Source organism: Nilaparvata lugens, chromosome 8, assembly GCF_014356525.2.
Source record: "Nilaparvata lugens isolate BPH chromosome 8, ASM1435652v1, whole genome shotgun sequence".
Classification (NCBI taxonomy): domain Eukaryota; kingdom Metazoa; phylum Arthropoda; class Insecta; order Hemiptera; family Delphacidae; genus Nilaparvata; species Nilaparvata lugens.
In genome coordinates, this window is record NC_052511.1 from 1,150,600 (window position 1) to 1,173,373 (window position 22,774).

The 22,774-nt window shown below is 36.5% G+C and overlaps 1 protein-coding gene across 4 annotated transcripts in view; it reads left to right on the forward strand.

The window, feature by feature from the left end:
* The window catches only part of LOC111045814 (gastrula zinc finger protein XlCGF49.1), a 138,539-nt gene that overhangs the window by 20,967 nt on the left and 94,798 nt on the right, over positions 1-22,774 (forward strand). For 3 of the 4 annotated variants that reach the window (XR_005571938.1, XM_039433699.1, XM_039433700.1), the window contains exon 4: positions 1,511-1,852. Coding sequence is in view for 3 of the 4 variants with exons in the window: in XM_039433699.1 (XP_039289633.1) it covers positions 1,511-1,852 (342 nt within the window). In the remaining variant the exon portion in view is untranslated. Of the gene's footprint in view, positions 1-1,510; positions 11,733-22,774 lie in introns of those variants that run through there. The other variant, XM_039433701.1, reaches the window with a different exon arrangement.

A 22,774-nucleotide genomic window follows, 5' to 3' on the forward strand; every position in this document is an offset into this window, starting at 1 on the left:
CAATTATTCTATAAATTACTCACGCCCAATTACTGAACTGAATAATTGCTACCGGATACTTTCAATAAGTTATTGTATGGAGTATTTTTTTATGAATCATGTTTCTGTCGAGAGTTAAAATAAACTGACAACTGAAGCCATAGAATGCCACAGGTTTTCCACGTTGATTTCACTTTTTTATTATTTTGATCTAGTGGTATTCACTAGTACATACCAGTGTTTCGCAACGGTATTACTTTGCTGTGCTCGTAATTTTACCAATTGAAAGGTAAATTAAATGCTACTACAATATTAAAAATTATTGTCTTTTACTGCGTTAAGTATAATATTTTTTGTTCTTCCATTTTCTAATTCATTTATGATTGTTATCTTAATTCTTGTATACAGTACAGTACGGGACATTTTTCAAGTTAATTTGTTAATCTTCCTTTAAAATGTTTAACAATGGAATGTAATTACAATACTAACATCGTGAATTGTTAGAAAATTATGCTTCCGACCGGGATTTAAATACAGGATTCCTGTGTAGAAGTGCAGTGCACAAAACACTACACCACAAAGTTGATTGTTAATGAAATGCGCAATTTAGATAAAAAAGGCAGAATTTTATAGCTTGCATCATTGTTAGTCTTGAACACGAGATTTTTCAATGAAAGGCCTGAAGACTTTGAAATTTTGAACGTTAATATTGTGAAAAATCTAATAAGAAAAATGAAATTCAGACTTGAGGCGCATAAATTCAATATTTGAGAAAGTCATGGTAGCTAATTTTGGTATTCCTAATCATGGCCGTTCTCTTGAAATTGTACAAACAAATCTTGACTACTTACTACTTACAAATTTTCAAAATTGGCCACTGACTTACAAACACATCCTATCGTCCCTTATTATATATACAGATTATTCATACATTGTATATTCTACTTTTTATGATGTATTAGTAGTTACAAAATGTTAATAGTTGTTACTGAGCGTGTTAATGAATAAAATTTTGTCCGCTTGAAAAATATGCTAGAAAAATATGATTTCAACCCGGATTCTCATCTGGATTACCTACTGCATCTTTTTCAACATTCAATAAAATTTTGGTTCATTCCATACCAATTTCAACTGTTATTCAAACTTGACACCTTCTGAGACGCAACCCCACATAAGAATATCTTTTAATATTATTTTCTGGAGTAAATAAATTCCTCTACTCACTCTATCTCATTTCTGACTTCAGTACAAATTATTATATATATTTAAAATTATTCTATCACATGATATTTAATATATCGAACCATTCTTTGACTGTGGAAATTCTGTAGTAGCCTATCTCTGCAGTCTGCAGCTGACTTTTTATTTTTAATCAAAAGTTTTGTTTTTCTTAGAAAGTTCATTATGTTTTTTATTCATGTGATATTTGAAATTCCTCCCTGTGCACAAGTTTTGCAGACTTCAGATTACAAAAATTAAATAATAAATGTATTCTGTTGTTGTTAATAATATTGTTTTATTTTATTTGAAGGGCAACCTCCTGTTCCACCGTCGCTCGCATGAGAAGGGGCGGGTGCCACGCGAACGTCCCTTCCGCTGCGACGTCTGCCCCAAGGACTTTGTGTGTCGCGGCCATCTTGAATCGCACAAGCAGGCGCAGCATGCGCCGCAGCCACCGCAAGTGAAGACGCAGCCGCAATCGCATGCCGCCGCCTGCGTTGAGCCCAGCGGCCAGCAGAGGCACTTCAAGAAGCATGCGGCGGTCGCAGCGCAGGACGGCACCAATCAGACCACAGTCAACTTGTGCGACTTCCAGTCGCTGCCACTCGTTCTCAACTATCCCACGCTGCCGTTTCTCTACGCCACCAAATAGGTAACAACCCTGTAGTTAGCTACAGATCTGTCCATGGTTCTGTAGTGAGATTCACTTTAAACTGTCACCATCAACTGAATGATAAGCAGAAATAAGGCTCACTTTTTTCATTCAAAAATTTTATTTTTATTTTAAAGTTCATTATGTTTCCATTTATGTGATATTAGCAACTTCTAACTATGTACAAATGGTTCCTCAGGCTGGCCACTTACTGTAGAACATGCATGATACACAGTCGTAATACATTGTTTGTAATCACAGCAAAACGCTTCCAGTAATTTGTTGAGTTCGGGTTTTTGTATATCCAATTTTTTCTGTTTTGTTTATTGCACTACTTGAGGTTATATTTTTTCTCTATAATTTTAATTTGTTATTTTCCAGTGGTTTATTTATCGTTGTTGGTTGTTTATTTTATGTTACAAGCCTCTTGCTGATGATGAACATGCATGATATGCATGTTCTATCGTTATTGGCCAGCCTTACAAGTGTTTTGATTTTGTAATTGTTTGAATTTCTATTTTGTATTATATTAATTTATATCTTACTTTGAAAATCTCAATTGAGTTTTTCATTTGATCGCATTGTTTGAATTGGGCCCCTCAGAATAGAAAGACATCGTCATTTGATGACTTGATGAAGTGATACAGTAGTTTCAATTCAAACACAACAATTCAAAATTGATGTTACTTGGAGGGCTGAAGAGAATCTCACTATATAAATTTGGCAATATTGATGTGAATAAGTCCTTATATCCTCTTTAATACAAACTTTGAAACAACATAGATAACCGGTATATCATATTATCTGTGATTCATTAATGGAAAAAACCGGATGAAATTAAGAATTATGCAGTCTGGAGGACCCTGTTCATTCCTTATGCTACGAAATAAGTAAAGGCTTTGCCAGGTATGCCTGTTCAATAGTTCGATATCTTGTTCTAGATCTATAAAAATGTTTAATGCTAGGATTAGTAGGAAAACTAGTTTCTTTTCTTGTATTTAAGAAAAAATTATCAACTATAAAATTTTTGCATAGATTTTATTCAGATATTCACAGACGAATAAATAATTTCGTGAATATTTTAGATAGTTTCTATTGATGAGTTGCTGTAAAGCTGAGTCAACACTAAGAACATATTTTAGAAACACGTTTCTTGGAGAGCGAACATTATTTTTAGAAAGCAGTGTTTGTCCGAACTTTTTGAATTTTTGTTCCATGATGAGTTTCTTAACTAAGATCTTTGTTTATATATCGGATGAAGCTCAGAAAAACAATATTATTTTGAAGAAGAAGGCAGAAACAACTTCTTCAATTTTCTAAATTTAGTCTCATAAGTAGTTCAAATATTTAGGTTATGTAAAAATTCATATTCACACCAATTTATTCATCTAGAAAATTTAATAAAGCTTTTGATTCCAAATTTGGAAATCTTAAATATAAGAACATAGATCTTTGAAATATACATAGGCTATATTGTTTTTGGTGTGGTCTCAGCTTAAGTAGCACCATGCCCAAGGAATTTGCTACTGCTCACAGAAAAATAGGTAACAGAATACCTAAACTTTTGAAAAGGTAAATAATACAGAATGTTTGAAAACTCAAACTTGAAATGGTTATGGTTTAGGTTTCGTGACTCTCCAATGAGGAATGTTCCCAACTAAGATTTAAAGTAGGCTCTTTTTATTTTCATGTAATTGACTGAATATATGAAAACTTACTCAGCTTTTCGAACAATTCAATAGATTTTACAAATAGATTCGGTTTACAAGACTGATCAAAACTGATATTTTGACAGACCCTTTTCTATTTCCTATATAAATATTAGTTTTATTGAATAGAATTTTTATTCTCAACAATTCACTTTTATTTTTACTCGTACATGAATTTTAAGCAAATGCCAAAACAATAAAATTATAACTTAATATAATTAAGGAAGAGCCGCCCTCGCTTTGCATGTCGAAACAGACATACCTGTGATCAGACGTCATGACGTCAGAGGTCATGAGGCCTCTCTGTCTGCAAAGCGAGGGTGGCTCGTCCTGCTATCGGAATCCGAGGAAAACAGATGGGTCACTCTATTAGTCTGATCTTCTGTCTCAACTTGGGTCATTGGGCAAGAGGGTTACCTGATTTGCAGACATTGATCAAATTGCTTCTGACCTTCAGAATGCAATCATGAGCTGCTTTCAGGACAGTTGCCCATTACGGCGGGGAAAGAGTCACACCAATACTAAGTGGTGGACTGCTGACCTTGACCGCAAAAGGGCGGCCATAAGGAAGCTTCATAACCATTGCAAACGGAGCCGTATTTGGGAGCCATACCATAGGGCACTCACAGAATACAGCCTTGCAATGAAGAAAGCTAAAGAAAACTCTTGGAGACAATTTACACAAGAGGTAAACACAGAGGTCTCAGTGCAGCAGCGAAACTGCAGCGTGTTTTAGCTTCAAGCCCAATTGGCCTCTTGGGAACTCTTAGGTCACCAGGGGGACAATATACCACTGGAATTGATGTGAGTCTCAAACTTCTTCTTGAGACTCACTTTCCAGATTGTACCTTCGAGAGTGATTGCTCAGGCATGTCTGGCAACAGCGAAATGAGGTCATGGCCAAGAGCTGATCGTGGAAGCTGGACTTTAGCTAGGCGAATTGTCACACTCCAAAGTTAAATGGGCCATATCCAAGTTTGGCCCCTTCAATTCTCCTGGGGGGGGGGATGGCATAATATCAGATATGCTGCAGCAAGGACCAGAAGCTCTACTAGCTCTCTTGTGTGAACTTTTTAGAGCAATTCTGGCCTATGGGTACATCCCTCAAGCCTGGTGCCTCAGTAGAGTGGTCTTCATTCCAAAGAGAGGAAGAGCAGACTACTCAACTGCAAAATCATTTCGTCCCATCAATCTCACATCGTTTCTCTTGAAGACGCTGGAAAGACTGGTGGAAAGACATCTAAGGAAGGGAGTGCTTTCAGACACTCCCCTCCACAGGAATCAGCATGCTTATCAGCCTGGCAAGTCCTGTGAAACAGCCCTGCATCAGCTTGTGAGCAGGGTGGAGGACCGCCTTGCTGCCAGGGTTTTTGTTTTTTATGCCTGTTTTTTTAATATAGATATTTTAAATATGTAAACTGTAAAAGTTTTCTATTAGGCTACCTTAGATTGATATTGATCGGACTGTCTAATTCAAATTGAAAATATAATTAATCAATAAACTTAATATTATAATAGGCCATTTCTTTCCTGGAAATAACAATAATTTTCTGTCAAATCTCATATCTCAAAATATCTTTCTTGGGTTAGTTACAGACACAAAAATTAAATAATTAATAAATTGGTTGAATATTAAATTAATTAATTTTCAAGTTAAAAATATATCTGAAGTGATAATCCCATAATAACAAAACTGTCGGTAAATAGCCTAACATACATATCGGTTCTTAATTGGTGTATTTAATTGCCCCCCCCCTACTTTTAATGTAAAAATAACTTTCCTTATTTTACTGTAGAATATTAACTGGTTGATAAATTTGATAGCCTATTATCTATAGTATTGAATTGTATTACGTTCAACTATGAAATTGAAACAAACCACTACTAGTAGGGGAAATCCCGCAGTTTTATATCAGAATTATAAATTCAGAATGGACAGAACATCACCCGATGGAAGTACTATAGTTTGGCGATGTGGTATTTCTTTGAAAACAAATCCGGATTTTCTTCTCTTGACTAGTGATAAATTGAAACATGATCATTTACCGAAAGCCACTGATTTATCGACTACTGATAATAGCTTGTTATCGCTGAATGAAACTACTGTTCATGATAATAATGTTGCTGCTTTTGACGTATCTATTAATTCACCTGTTGACAATTTTGAAGTGATAGCATCAGCTGATCCTGAAGTCCTAAATAAAACCAACTCGTGCAGCACCCCTATAAATACGAGTTATCCAGCATATTCGTTTTCTAGTGCTATGCGTAACGATGAAGACTTGACAGTGGTATCACTGCGAAAGGAAATCAGTGACTTGATGGATAAAATGGCAACTTTGAAACAGCAATGGAATGATGCAATAGAACATGCTATTGAAACAGATAAGACGTTGATGGAAAATACTACTATATTAGATAAAATGAAAATTAGTATAGAGGTTTTGGAAGCTCTCATATCATTGGCAGAAGAAAGTAATTTCGAAATCTCGGCAGTAGAGCTCAAATTGAATATGATGTCTCAAAGAATTGAAAACACTGCCCTGAAAAGTGAGAAGAAATGTATAGAAATTGAGCTCCGGGATCTAAAGAATTTTTTTATGCCAGGTGATACGATATCAAATAATACATTAATCTCTTCCATTCCTGTAGCGAAAAACTCATTCGACATCCTAAATGATTATGAAAAATGACAGTCATGACAAGTAGTACTAATAAACGCATAAAAGAAAAAGCACGAAAAATGAAACGTAAAAAAAGAGTGTTAGTGTTAGCAGATAGTCATGGACGAAATCTAGGCTGGGATTTGAATCGCGAATTCGAGAATGACGGCTTTGAAGTAACAGTAGTTGCAAGACCAGGAGGTGATTTCAAGACAGTCACCCAGTCACCCAGTACAGCCCACTGAACTGGATCTGCAACCAATCATAGAGACGTCTAAGAAAACCAGGGTATCAATTTCGACTGTTCCCTATCGATACGATAGATCACTCATGAATGTGAATGTTGGAAAATTGAATAAATGGCTTACTGAACGGATTTCTCATATTAATGACTTGGGAATACTTGAACTCTCAAAATTTGAAATAGCTGACTATACTCGCCACGGGTTGCATTTGAATAAGAATAGAGGCAAGCCAAAACTCAGAAAATTGATTAGAGAGCATCTAATAGGCAGCTCTAAAACCATGGAATTGAAGATACAAGCATGATACAGGAAGGTAGAGATATTTCAGTACTGTCAAATAGCGATTTTTTATAGGCTGTGAAGTTTTCCATGTGAATTGTCAGGGCCTCTTGAATGCTGAACTAGATCTTGAAATACTTCTGTCAAATAAGAATTCAAATATTGATGTCTTGTGTTTGACAGAGCACTGGCTTACTGAGTGTGAATTAGACGTTTTATCATTGCCTGGTTACAGACTTGAGTCACAATATTGCAGAAAAAACAAAATTCGAGGAGGTTCTTGTATATTTACACGAGAAGAATCAGTTAAATATTCTAAGAGTAGAGAAGATCTCATATCATTGGCAGAAGAAAGTAATTTCGAAATCTCGGCAGTAGAGCTCAAATTGAATATGATGTCTCAAAGAATTGTATTCTTGAACATTTATCGAACCCAAATTCAGATTTTGAAGTATTCATTGAGCTTCTCAGGTTGGTTCTTTCTAGAGTCATGAGAGAGAGGGGGAAGTTGGTTTGTCTTTCCGGTGACTTCAATGTCGATTTTTGTGGAGAAGGTAAAAATAAAAATCTATTTAAGAATCTATTATTAACATTCAAATTGAATAAATTGTCAGATGGCCCGACACGTATTACAAGAGTAACAGCCACAGAAATTGATTATATCAAATTATACTCCAACTCTGTGTTCCAGTGAAATAATTTCCTGTTCCTTCACGGATCATGAGGGAATTAGCGTCAAGTTCAGAGTTGAGAAACCAAAATCTAATTCTGGAAAATATGATAAGCCAAAATTTGGGAAAAGAAAAATGTTTCATGTTATTGATCCACCAAAGATTAGTGCTTTGAATGATGGACTTGCTAAAGAGACCTGGCATTCCGTATATGATTGTAATAATGTTGATGATATGTTTGATAATTTTATGAGTACCTATATTAACCATTGTAATAGCTCAGTCCCAGAGAAGTCAGTAAGCAGTGCAAGAAAGAATGATCATATTCCCTGGATTACTCCTGGCATTAGAATATCAAGTGATAGAATGTAAACTCTGAGTTTTCTAATTAAAACCTCATCTCTAAGTGACTCTCTCGTATATATACATACGAATACAGGGTAAAGATACTTCAGCATAGAAATTTATTACAGAATTTACAAAAGCATATTTAAAAAAGTTTTGAAAGCAGCTAAAAAAATGGCTGCTACTGCTTAAATAAAAAAATCATCAAATCAAGCTAGAGCTATCTGGAATTTGGTTAGGTCTGAATCTGCAAAAAAAACGAGGATCAACCTCAGATACGTGCGTTGTTGATAAAATGAGGAATTTAAAAACTGGAAAAGAGGCTGCTGACATACTGCACAATTATTTCATTGATGCACCACTAAAAATACAGAATGAACTCCTGGGAAAAAATAGTATAAATGATTATCGTTCAGTATTCAATATGAATCATGGAAGTACAAAGAGGTTTTCAATCTTCAATCCCATGAGTTGTGGAGAATTAAATATGATAATTAAATCCTTGAAAAATAAAAAATCCTGCAACTGTTTTAATATTTCAAATTATTTGGTTAAAAAATCAGCAGAAAACATCTTGGAGCCACTAACTTTCATTTTTAGTAGTTCTATGACTGTGGGCTATGTACCCTCGAAACTAAAATTGTCAAAAATAATTCCTACTCATAAAAAAGGCAAAAAAGAAATTCCAGAAAACCGCAGACCTATTGCTAACACGCCTGTATTTCTTAAAATTTTCGAGTATGCAGTGCTTAGAAGAATGAGAGAGTATTTAAATCGAATAGGTTTACTGTCATCTGATCAATTTGGTTTCCGGCCAGGTTTTTCAATAAACGATGCTCTCTTTTCAATTGTAGATGATGTTTGATAGCTGATCTCTCCAAAGGTTTCGACCTTGTTAATGTTGAGATTATGATGAAAAAGCTGCAACTGTATGGTTTTGATGGTGCTGTCCTTAGATGGTTCTTTTCATATTTCGATAAAAGGTACCAGTAGGTTGTAATATTGATTCTCACTGCTATGAGTATCATTCTAATTGGATGAAAACGAGAAGTGGGGTCCCCCAGGGATCAGTACTCGGTCCCCTTCTTTTTGTTATCTATATAAATGACTTACCTTCTTACCTTGAACTAGCAAAGAGTGTTTTATATGCAGACGATGTTAGTATTATACTAAAAAGCAATAGTCAGCCCAATGCCCAACTGGAGAGCAAAGCAGCACTTATTGAATTACAAAAATGGTTAGTTGCTAATATGTTAATTCTGAATAAAGAAAAAACAAAAGAAATACTTTTCGAACTACTAAAGGGGGTAGCTTGGAAATTGAATGCAATAATATAGACTCTGTAAGTAGTATAAGAGTTCTTGGAGTGGTGATTGACTCGGATCTTTCATGGAAACCACATCTGGAATGCCTGAAAACCAAACTTAATTCAGCAATTTTCGTTCTCAGAAACCTAGAGGCTTCTCTGGATTTGATGGCTCTTAAAAGTGTGTATTTCGCCCTGTTTCACTCCTTTCTGAAATATGGAATTATTTTTTGGGGTAATTCTAGCAGTGCAATCCCATCATGTCCGGGAGAAAGAAAAGTTGCGGAATAGAGAGTCAGTGTAAACAGTATCCTACCCTGAAGAAATGAAACAGGGTTCAAGGTTATGGTGAGAATAGTGCTGAGTTATAAAACTAAAATTCCAATGTATCTGGAAGCAGCTGCTGTAATAAAGAAAAATTCTTAAAAGGAAATTTTGATGACTGTAACTAAATACAAAAAGAAGAACAAGGGAGAAGAGAAAGAAAAAAAATAATACTCTTCCCACCCCAAAAAAATAACCTCCTGATTATGACATTATCAAGAACAACGCAGGATCAATGTCACACTCTCATTCACTCCCACTTGCCATCCGGACCGAGCACTTTAAACCTAGGACGACCGGCTCTTCACTTACAAGCACCTGGTCTATTGTAAGGTTTATACAAGATGCAAAATCTGTTGAAAGCTGGGGGATTCAGGTTCCTGGAAGTAGATGGCATTGCTGATGGAAAAGCCGATGTGGACAGTGACAACTCTACATCCATCGCGGTAGCCTCTGTGAATGCTCCAGTGACAAATGATCTTATCAGTAAAAACAGAATAATGCTTGATATTATACTTGTCTTACAAATCTTTCACATGCTTATTGAAATACTCCTTCCCTCCATCTGTCTGGAAAAAACACATATGTTTATTCTTACGAATAATGGGTTTGAGTGCATTATAAACACTTTTTGCAGTCTTATTCTTTAAAGGTATACAATAAGTGTACTTAGTAAAACAATTAATAACAACTAAAATATAATGATATCCTTTATTGAATTTAGGTAAGCTACCCATCTCAATCAGATCAGATTGATATAAATCGTTCTCATTCTTCAACACATATCTACATGTGGGGTAATTTACACATGCAGCAGAGTGAAGCTCTGCTGCTAATTTTGCTCTATTATTACTCATTTTTCTTTGTGTGAAGACACAGTTGAAACAGAGTTCGATGTGTTGATCACTACACTGTTACACACACACTGATCTGTGCAATCAGTTTACTATTCTGTAGTGACCAAATGGTAAAGTATCGATTCCATTCTCTGCAATAAAGCGCTTGTTATCGAACGGGCTTAAACAGACCTTTGCACATTCAATTTGATGTATGTTATGATTGTAGGATCTCAACATATTACATTTTTCCATATGTTGGCATCGTTCAATCAAACATTTCTTATACAAGTCAAAACTAAGTTTTCTATTTTTTTTAAATGTGTCTTCACACCTTTTGCTAGACACTTATTTACAGTTCCCTCCTTCTCATTATTTACAAGAAATGAATACAATTTCGCGCATAATCCTAAAAAACATCTTATTGGATTTGAATAAGTTTCATCCTTAAATTTCCCTACAACTATATTCCTCTCATTGGAAAAGCATTTGTGCTCAACTGGATAGTTTGAGGTGTCAAACAGTTCCAAGTTATCTCTTATCAACTGGTAGACATCAGGTGTCTCTAACCATAAGAGGAAGCTATTTGTATCACTCATACAAAGCTGGATGTGTTGCCATGGTATGATTTTTTGCAATTTACAGTAGAAAAAATCATACATGTGTAGTTCACTCAAATCTAGGATACAGAAACCTGAATAGATGGGCTTATTCATTTTCAGTTCCAGCTTGCGTGAGAAAACTGCAATCACATCCAAACTTATTATCTGCCAGCGTTTACATAGGGGATTTGAAATGTACTTATCTAGATGCTGGGCATCTGTGATAATTTGAGCATTACATTGTTGCCGATTTCCCTGAATTGATTTTCCATAACATAAATTTGACATCCATTTAAAGAATAAGATTTCAAATTTACATTTTGCGGCTTGTCTATTATGGGTATTGAACTCAATGTAGTTCTTTAACCAGGGCAATTGGGAAAAGCTAATGACACAATGTACTTTTGTTAAATGTAAACCGAGTAGAAGGTACATCTTCAAATTCAGGTAATGAACGATGTACCTCTCTCAATCAAAAAGTGTGTTCATAAGTTTTTTAGTCAGAGTTTGACCACTCTCACTGGTTTGATACTTGGAGAATGATTTGCTAGGTGGGATTTGATGAAGTGGAGCGAGGGGGAAATTGGCATGCATATCATGTAACTCCTGGGGGTACTTGGTTTTGTGGGGTCATATGTATCAGGGATGTGTTTGTTATTGGCTTTGCAATAATGCTTGCCAATAAACGAAACACCACTGCACATTCCCGATTCAAACATTAGATGAATATCATGATCAGTGATCGATTCGAGTTCAACCTTGGTGTACTTTAACATACAATTCCAAGTGTAATGAGCAAGCGAAAGAAAATGAGTCACATTGAGGCTGTGGTCTGGCCAGAGAATTCGAATTTTAGCGCCAGAATGCCAGACTATAGTTCTGCCAATAGCAGGCTTGTGTTTGCGCCGGCACAGACCGACCTGCCGCTTGGCATTGTGGATTTTTTTGAAAGGCTTCAGTCTTGTCTCGTCAGCCCATTGTCTTGTTGCAAGACCAAAATTGTGTTTGTCATGTAATTTCGATCGGAAATTTCTTGTAAATAATTGTTTGAGTGTCATGTGTGTGAATTATGAATATAACAGCGTAAATAGTATTGAATTGAATTAATTTGAATCGGATTTGAATTTATAAAGAATCCAATTTGAGCTTTGTTCGAAACACAGTGTATGACCTGCAAGTTGAACACAGAATCAACGAGAAGGCAGCCCATAAGCAAATAACCTGTCTATTCCCCGATTTCGTCCCACCCTGAACCTGACCAGAACACCTAATAAAGGCTTCAAAGGGCAAGTAGTCAAGATTGGAATAAATCTGGTGAGTTTTTGCTCTTTTTTATTGTTCATTAATGCAGAGTTTAACTGTACAAATAACCTGGCTCAAATTGAAGATTAAATATTGCCCCTTGTTTGTATTTGATTATTTGAATAGTAAATTACAGTCCTCTTGTAGCTCTAGCCTGAGCTTTGTTCAGAACATTTTATGTTCCTGCCGAGCCAGGATGAATTTAAATTTGTATTTTGTTGATTAATTCACACACATTGGATTTAAGCAGTTTCGTATTTGTCCAATGTTGGCATGTTGAGAATGGTCTGATCCATGCTCAACTTAAGTTTGTTGTAGCCTTGTTCTAAGAGCAAGGTTTCTTGTCAATTTGTATTTGTCTGAAATTAAATTTATTTCAGTTAAAATTGTAGTTTCCTGAAACTAGGTGCATTGTGCTCTTTTTCAGGAATTTGTTTGTTTGTTGGAATTTGTATTGTCCATTTTTTATACATGTTAGTGAAGGTTAATCACCAGCATGATTTTGTTTGTTCAATTCAACAAGTTATTGTTTGTTTGTGAGTTGTTGGAAGAACATTATCTAATCATATAGTTTTGTTCTCAGCAATAGCTTATCTTGTGAATTGATAATCAAAGTTTATCTTTGATAACTTACTAACTCGTGATTCTTCCTTTCATCTAGTTTTGAACTCATTCTTGTTTTATTGTCTGTTGTTTGTATTGTCGGGGCTGAATTGTTTTGTGTATGAGTTCAAGATGGAGGAAAAATTACAGAAACAAATCAGGGTGCATTGCGCTAAACTGGAACAATTGTATGCCAGATTGCAAAGAATTTATGACCTGTCTAAAAATGTCTCTGATCCAAAAGTTACTGAGCAATTTTCAATCTTGTATCCTCAGGTGTCTCAGACCATTTCGGATTATGAAAAGACAGAATTAGTGGTTAATGAGTTGGAACTTGAGTTGCCTAAAATCAACCTTCCGAAATTTGATGGGAACCAGACTCAATGGTCGATGTTTTATGAACTATTTAAGGCATTGGTACATGACAACAAGAATTTGAACGATCAGCAGAGGGTCCAATATCTTGTAAGTAGACTTACTGGACAAGCAGCAAATATTTGTCGTCATTTGCCACCATTGGCTAACAATTATCAAATAATTTGGCAGGCATTATTGACCCGCTATAATGATCCACGGGAGCAAGTCAATGCCTATTTCAAACAAATTTTTGAATCTCGTCCAATAAAATCAGAATCAAAGGCAGGTTGTATTGCGATTTTGGATGGGTTTTGCAGTTCAATCAATGCATTGAAGAGATTGCGACTCATTGATTTGTCAGACTCAATATTCCTCTATCATGGCTTGAGATTGCTGGATCCAAGTTCTCGTAGAAATTTTGAATTGGCCGTCCATGACAAGGCTATGCCAACTTATACCGATTATGTCAAGTTCATTGAAAAGCAAATTAAGACTCTTCCTTCTGATGAGAAACACACTGAATCGTTTAATATGAAGCACAAAAAGGATAATAAATCAAAGGTGTTTGTGGTTCAATCTAATGATTCATCTAACGATGCATCTAGTAAAAATCCCAATTGTCTGAAGTGCTCGAAACCGGGTCATCGGTTAGTAGATTGTGCAAGTTTCTTGAAAATGACTCCTTGGGATCGTTATTGTTTGATTAAAGGAAAGTTTTGTTGTTTTCGTTGTCTTGATGTGGATCATTTGAGTAGAAATTGTCGCAGTAAAACTCAGTGTACTCAATGTCGAGAATCTCATCATTCTTTATTGCACTTTTCCAGATCAAGTTCCAATGAAGGTGTTGCATCCTTGTCGAACTCCAAGGCAGGTGGCACATCACCTATTAGTTGTTGTTCTACATCCAACGATGTAGAAAATTCGACCGTTGTGTTGTCGACCGTCACTGCACATGTTTGAGATCGTAATGATCAGCTTTGTGATGTTCGTTTCTTGGTTGACACCGGGAGTCAGTGTCATTTTGTTACAGCCAAATTGTGTCGGCATTTGAGACTACCATTCCAGCCCATGAAAACTGTTGTTCGTGGATTCAGTGGTGGTACTAGTGAAGTTCGAGGTTGTACTTGTGTGTCGATTCAGTCGAAGTTGGATCCTACCGTCAAGTTTTCGATGGATGCCACAGTGGTAGATAAAGTCATTGACAAGTTGCCTTCTTGTGAAATCGACAGATCCAAACTTCATCATCTTGAAAATCTCACACTGGCTGATGACAAATTCTACCTTCCTAGTAGAATAGATGGCATCATTGGTGCGGAGTTAGTTCCTCACTTGCTACGTGGGAGTCCTAGTACAGGTGAATTTCACGAATTGATGACTGTTAATAGTGTCTTTGGTCACATTCTGATGGGGAGAGCACCGATTCTCACTTCAACAACGAATGTGTCGAATTGTTTTACAGCCATCTGTAGTCCATTCGTTAGTAGTCCATCGTTGGATAGTTTTGTGGAACGTTTTTGGGAGTTGGAATCGTGCCCTGCACCAAGCTGTCAACTGAAACCGGAAGAGTTGGAGTGTGAGGTAAATTTTCGGAAATCTGTACATCGTGTGAATTCTGGTCGTTTTGTTGTTGCCTTGTCATTTGCAGAGCCGCCCAGCAGCTTGGGAGATTTGTATGCTGTCGGCAAATGCAGACTGCTGACTTTGGAGAGACGACTAGAGCTTGACAGCAATACTCGTATTTCATATGAAATATTGATCGATTACCTACGTCAGGGTCACATGTCGTTTGTAGCAGATCAGACAGACCGAGGTGGTTACCACATACCACATCACACCATCGTGAAAGCAAGCAGCACTACCACGCCCATCCGAATTGTATTTGATGCTGGTTCCAGAACATCATCTGGTTTGTCATTGAACCAGGTTCTTCATGCTGGTCCCAAATTGCAGACTGACATTTTTGTTTTGTTAGTTAATTTTCGTTTGTTCCCAATCGCACTAACTGCCGACATTAAACAAATATATCGACAGATATTAGTGGAGGATTCCTGCCGTTGTTATCAGCGTGTATTGTGGAGATTTTCGCCGGAGGATCCAATCGAAATTTATCAGCTCAATTGTGTTGTTTTTGGTGTTTCAAGCTTTCCATATTTGGCGCTTTGCACCATCCACCAGCTTGTAGAGGAGGATGGAAATCGTTTTCTGGCAGCCAAGGCGAGAATACCAAGAGACATGTTCATGGACGACTTAGTCACATCTGTTGTCACAGAGTCAGAGGCTGCGGAGCTGTATCATCAGTCCAAGCAGCTGTTTGAGGGAGGAGGTTTCTGGCTCACAAAGTGGACTTCAAATTCACCATCAATGTTGGAGAAATTCTTGGAGGAAGAGAAATCGTTTTCATACAAGGATTTCGAAGCAGACAACTCCTTGGCTATCTTGGGATTGAATTGGCAACCTAGTACTGATCTGTTTCAGTTTTCAGTCAAGAGTGGTGAGGTTGTAGCTAATAAGCATTCTATTCTGTCAGTGATGGCTCGTATCTATGATCCACTTGGTCTCTTGTCACCGTTTACATTATTTCTAAAGTGTCTTGTCCAGAAACTGTGGAAATTAGGAGTGGATTGGGACGAGAAGCCGCCTGAGTCTATATGCACTCTTTGGGAGAATTGTCAAAAAGAGTTGCCTCTATTGTTGAAATTTGCTGTTTCACGTCACGTTGGTTTGTTTCAAGATTCTCACATCAGTTTGATTGGTTTTTGTGACGCATCATTGTCTGGTTATGGTGCAGTTATCCATGTGAAGTGGCAGAAGGAGAGCGAGGAGCCAAGAGTTGTATTATTGTGTTCAAAGTCCAAGGTAGCACCATCTAAAGTTGTTTCAATACCTCATTTGGAGTTGTGTGCGGCACTCTTGTTGGCAGAACTCATGAATTCAGTAGTCACTATTATTAGTGAACGTTGTCATGTGTCTCGTATTGTCGCACTCTCTGATTCTACAGTCACCTTGTGTTGGATTAATGCTCCATCCGCGAAATGGCAAACTTTTGTTGGTCGCAAAAATACAGGATTCTTGTATACAGGAGTGGATGCATGTTGCTGGAATTGAAAATCCCGCTGACTGTTTGTCTAGAGGTTTATCACCAGTTGAGCTTGTGAACTTTCCGTTGTGGCTCTCAGGTTCATCATGGATAGCAGAGGACAAATGCGATTGGCCCGTCCGAACTCAAATGGAAGAGATAGTGGATCCACCGGAGGCGAAAAAACCGTCAGTGTTGACAGTCACAAAATCTCCTGAGTGTAACAGCAATGCAATATATTCATTGATTGGTCATTGTTCGGATTATGGTCGTCTTTTGAGAATTGTAATTCTTGTTCTCAAATTTTTACGAATCTTACTCTAATCAGAAGAATCAGATTTCAATGTTGCTGAGAGGTATCTATGTAAAGTGGTACAGAAGATACATTTTTCATCTGAATTTGTGCAATTAGAGAAGGGAGAAGATTGTTCTATGCGCCTACGTCGCCTGTCTCCATTCATTGATAAAGGTGTGATTCGTGTCAGTGGTCGTTTGTCTCATGCTGGACGTGGACAGTGTCCCTGTGAATCGTCTCACCAGGTATGAATTGATCAGTCAACTTATTCAATCATTCTGGAACCGATGGAGAAGAGAGTACCTGCACGAACTTCAAAGTCGTAAAAAATGGTTGAAATCACCCACTTCTATCGGTGTGGGAATGGTTGTGGTAGTTGACCAACCAAACACACCTCCATTGCAGTGGCCACTGGGTGTCATTGAACAAGTGTTTCTGGGAACTGACGGCGAGGTTCGAGTGGCGAGTGTTTGCCTAAAAACTGGTATTTATAAAAGACCAGTAACAAAATTATATCCACTCCCAACTCAATAGTTGTGGTGATTGCTGCTATTGGCAGAACTATAGTCTGGCATTCTGGCGCTAAAATTCGAATTCTCTGGCCAGACCATACCCCCGCCTCTGAAAAACTATTTTTCAGCCAAGTTACAAAACTGAAAAAACCAAGGAAGGGAAAAATCCAGACATGACAAAAAGAACAAAACACCAACACCAAAAAACAACACTTTTGTTCTTTTTGTCATGTCTGGATTTTTCCCTTCCTTGGTTTTTTCAGTTTTGTAACTTGGCTGAAAAATAGTTTTTCAGAGGCGGGGGTATGGTCTGGCCAGAGAATTCGAATTTTAGCGCCAGAATGCCAGACTATAGTTCTGCCAATAGCAGACTTGTGTTTGCGCCGGCACAGACTGTCCTGCCGCTTGGCATTGTGGATTTTTTTGAAAGGCTTCAGTCTTGTCTCGTCAGCCTGTTGTCTTGTTGCAAGACCAAAATTGTGTTTGTCATGTAATTTCGATCGGAAATTTCTTGTAAATAATTGTTTGAGTGTCGTGTGTGTGAATTATGAATATAACAGCATAAATAGTATTGAATTGAATTAATTTGAATCGGATTTGAATTTATAAAGAATCCAGTTTGAGCTTTGTTCGAAACACAGTGTATGACCTGCAAGTTGAACACAGAATCAACGAGAAGGCAGCCCGTAAGCAAATAACCTGTCTATTCCCCGATTTCGTCCCACCCTGAACCTGACCAGAACACCTAATAAAGGTTTCAAAGGGCAAGTAGTGAAGATTGGAATAAATCTGGTGAGTTTTTGCTCTTTTTTATTGTTTATTAATGCAGAGTTTAACTGTACAAATAACCTGGCTCAAATTGAAGATTAAATTTTGCCCCTTGTTTGTATTTGATATTTGAATAGTAAATTACAGTCCTCTGGTAGCTCTAGCCTGAGCTTTGTTCAGAACAGGCCGTATGAGCTGAAAAGCATTGACCTCATTTCTTTGAAAACTTCAACTAATAGTATGACGTCTAGGCACAGATAGAAATCATGATACTCGCTGAGAGATTTCAACTTGAATGTTGAGAACACTCTTTGTGTATGCTCATATTCTTTGGGGGAGAGGAGTGTATCATCAAGATCATTATAAAAACATTCTATCGGTGGGAGAGATGTCTCTGCAAATCTTTCAGGAGAGGACATGTATGAATAAGGATATACTCCTTTTTTTAACAAGAGTTGCCTATGTTTGAGATTGGGGTCATTAAATACTGAAAACAGACATTTGAACTTCGATTCCATATCTGTACTATCTACCAAGTTGCACACTAATACTTCCAAGGATTCATTCATAAATTTATATGAATCTAAAAACTTAATTTTTCCTTCATAATTTCTTTTTTACATTTTCCGAGAGCTTTTAGAATAAAATTGCTGTCAAATCTGCTAAAATTATGGAAGTGACAGCTAATCATATCATCAGTTTGAGTATTTAAATTATGCAAGACATGAGCAGCACACAAAAACTCTCCATTTTTATTGCATGATGGCGTACCTTTGTGTCTGTTTCAGTAAAAACTTCATCGCAAAGGCCGCACTCATCAGCATTTTGAAATTCACATTGCTGATGATCACTTAAATGCTCCATCGGAATTTCACATTTTATATCCGCACTCAATAAATCATCCAGTTTGATTATTTCCTTGAGAAATTTCTCCATGATCTTTTCATTGATATTACTTGATCTATAGAGTACTGGGCCATATGCGATATCTCCATTCACATCAATTACGACTAAACATGCATGGAATATGACATGCCATTTTCTTGGTGTAACTCCTGCTGATAGGTACATCCTCAGAATCAGATTCGTTACTATCCATATTCACAACAAATGTTTCCAAATCCGGATAGATTGTATACTTTTTCTTTAAAGTTGCGCCAAGTTTTTTAAATTTGATTGTCTCACCCCATTTTGGGGGAAGTTCTCAGTACGAAGTTCTCTGAGACTGGAACTTTGAACAAAGCTCTAGATGTCTCATCAAATTTGCTTTCCCGTCACAATTTTTAGATTTGTTTGATGTAAATCTGTGAAAACAGAAATTACAAACATCTACTTGTGCTTTAGCTTTTGAAAGGTGATAAAGAAGACATGACAATCCGTTTCTCCTGTTTGCGGTGTTAATTAAACAAAAATGTGTTTTTCCTGCATCACCTTTCAACATTAAAAGATTAATTTGGCATTTACGTGTGCAAAATATGCTTGTTCGATAGGGGAAAAACTTTTTGTTGTCATATGCAATAACATGAATTGCGATATCTGTATTATGAATTTCAAATTTTTTTATGTCGCAATCAGTGGTGGGGAAAATAACTCTGCAAGTGTTCAGCCTGTGAGCAAATTTGCTCAAATATTTCATGGTTAATCTCGAATTATTTGGTTTCTGGTGAAAATAGGCTAGAACACTCCACAGAAAACACTTTTTATCAGAAAGATTTTCGACATTGATAACACATTTCTTATTGTTGATGAACTGGGGTGTTTGAATATAACTGCTTGTGTATATTGGATTATATCTAATCACATTTACATCAAACGAACTTGAAATTTTCCTAACCGCTAACATAAAATGTTCCTTCAACTGTTCATACTTTTCCAAAACATTCAGACCTATCGCGGAATAACTATTGTTTGAAGCTGGTATTATGGACTGTATTCGAAAATAATTTACACAATTCGACAATTCGAGAACTTTATTGTTTTAAATCGAAATCGAAAACATAACCAAAACATTCAGCACAAAGCCAACTTGAACTGTGTCACTGTGCCATACAAACTCATTAGTTATAGTCTCTTGCCACTCGAGGACAGCATTTTAAGTTTGATAATGACAATGTAAACGGTGGAGGTGGTATTTTTAAACCCTATACCACGCCTGACATCATTTCTGTAATCTGAGATATCTTTCTCTCTATTTGATTAATCTTCCAAAACATAAAATATATAAGAATACATGTGGTTTGATAGTCATTCTTGCAGACTATACCACCACTGGCCACCAATGTACACGGAGTGGTGGTGTTCCTTCTCTTCTATAATATTTGCTAAAGTTTACTACTATCAATCCATCTACCGGTATTTGAATCCTTGATTGGTTGGGAGCTTTTAGTGGATTCGTTCGTTCAAATGCACAGATTATCATCATTGTCACCTATTCTAGCAACTATAGTAACTACGAGCCAGGAACTTCAATGAAAATACTTTTAAAATTTAACTTCAGGTTTATTGAACTCTAAATAGGTAGAACGAATTAATAAGAGTCAGGTAACGTGTCAAATTTTCAAACAGAACAAAGTGATTCAGTAATTGATTCACAAAAAAATATATTCAATACCAATCTACACATTTTGGGAACCTGCTAACTTGCTGCATTTAAATTTGGGCCTCGGTCATTCTATGAAATTAAATTTTGAGCTTAATAAGAAAACAACAAAAGTTTGGCACTCACCATTTTAACAATATTCAAACTTTGACTCTTCAGAATACGCTTCAATAAAACTCACTGTACTTGAACTCACACGCACAAATAATTTTCTGATTCTACTCCTACTAACAATATAAAATTTGGTTTCCTACTGAAAACTTAACAATTTGTCCCTCTGAATGGGAAATGGGCCCATTCAGAGGACCGAGGCTCGCACACCGTTACATGTTTTCTCAGTTACATCTCAATTCCAACTGTGGCCCTTTCACTGAAAATTATTCCCCCTCCATGAGCGTTGAGCATAACTTCCAGTGGAAAAGCCAAAGCTGCAAAAAGGTCAATGCTCGTACAATTTTCAAATACAGTGGCTTTTTCGACATGAAATTGAAACTGTACTTGAAAAATGCACGAAAATTGCTTTAATTTTGACAACTAAGCAACAAGTTAGCAAATTCAAACAAGACACAGTCAATCCTCACACTAAAAACGCAGGGTTCAACAAACAGTTAGAATCAAAGTTCATTTCAGTTCAAAAACCTGAAAAACAATATAAGAAACACAAAAACAACTACAATAATACCCTCTCAATATCACACTATTACAACAATATTACAAACACCACCCACCAAAAATTAGTACATAATTTTTCATTAACAAAGCATCAAAATAATCTAAAAATAGTAATGAACAATAATTTAAATTCTCAATTGCAAATTATTTGATTAGAAATAACTCAGCACAAAATCAACTTAGAAATAAGATTCAACATTTTGGTAAATAATCATACAAGACTACAAAAGAACAGTAACTTCATGAACTTTTCCTTTGTAAACATGAAAATGGATACATTCAAGTAAAATCTGTAGACCCAGCAGTTTCAAGAATACATGAGAAATTAATAAATTATGTAAATCAAGTTTCAAGAAGAGAAAGTTCTACACAAATTATAAAATTGAAATTCCAATAAAACCTCTATAAATAACCTATAAATCTATAAATAAACCTATCTATAAATTATTATCAATTGTCAGTTAGAACTAAACATAGAAGTACATGTTGCCTACAATAACAATTCTTATAAGTCAGCTTAAATTATATCGCTTCCCTTGTAAGTACATTCTTGGATTACAATTATTATTTCAAATGACAACTATTTCAACCAATATATCAGCACAAGCAACTGATTACAGAATTCCAACTGAGGAATTTTGCTTGAACGTTTTTCAAGTAATATATTTTGCTAAAATTAGACAATATTAAACAAATTCTAATCTAATCACAAACAACAAAAGAACTATCTTCAAATGGTAAGAGCAGTTTAGGAAACTTTAAACATTAGATCAAATAGTTAAGAATCAATCATAAATTATCATTAATATTGAATTCGAATTGAACAAGAAGGGTACTCAAAAGGAGAGGTAATTAAGAGGAAGGGGGATCAAGTGGAAGGGGGACAAGTTTATTAACTGATCTAGTTAGGATTCCGGCAGCCGACTTTATGATGGCAACCTGGGCAACATTGTCTTTCCCAGGTAGTAACTTGACTACTCGACACCAATGGCCATTCTAATGGGGAGGTATTTTGTCCATATATATACACCAACTGTCCCACATTCAACTTCCCCTCCTTCCTCTTCCATTTATTCCTCTGTGCAATTGTGTGCATGTGATCTTGTGACCAAAGCTTCCAAAATTGTTGTGATGGATGCCTCAGTCTCCTCCATTTACAGTGGAGGGTTGGTGAATCCGTCATTAGCTCTGGGGGCGCCAATAATGGCCTTCCAATCAGAAAGTGACCCACTGTCAAGACATCAATCTCCTCATCCACGCACGGTGAAGCTTCCAGCACTGGCCGGCTGTTTAGGATGGCTTTAATTCTGGCAAAAAGTGTTGAATACTGCTCAAAGGTGAGGATGCTTTCTCCAATGGTTTTTTTCAACAATGTCTTGGCAGACTTCACTCCAGCCTCCCAGAGACCACCAAAATTTGGGGCAGAAGGTGGATTAAAATGCCACTGAATGCCCTTATTTGCAAGTGCTGACAAAATTTCATTTTGGGATTTTGAAAGCATTTCATATGTTTCTCTGAGCTCTCTAGCAGCTCCAACAAAATTGGTCCTATTATCTGAGTAACAATTAGTGGGAAGACCCCGACGTGAAACAAATCGATCAAATGGTGCCAAGAAACATGCTGTGGACATATCAGATTCATATTCCAGGTGTACTGCACAAGTCGACATGCATATAAATAGACACAGGTAACCCTTGTAGATTCTGGGCTTGCTTAAATGACTATCTCTGGTTGCAAAAGGTCCTGCATAGTCAATCC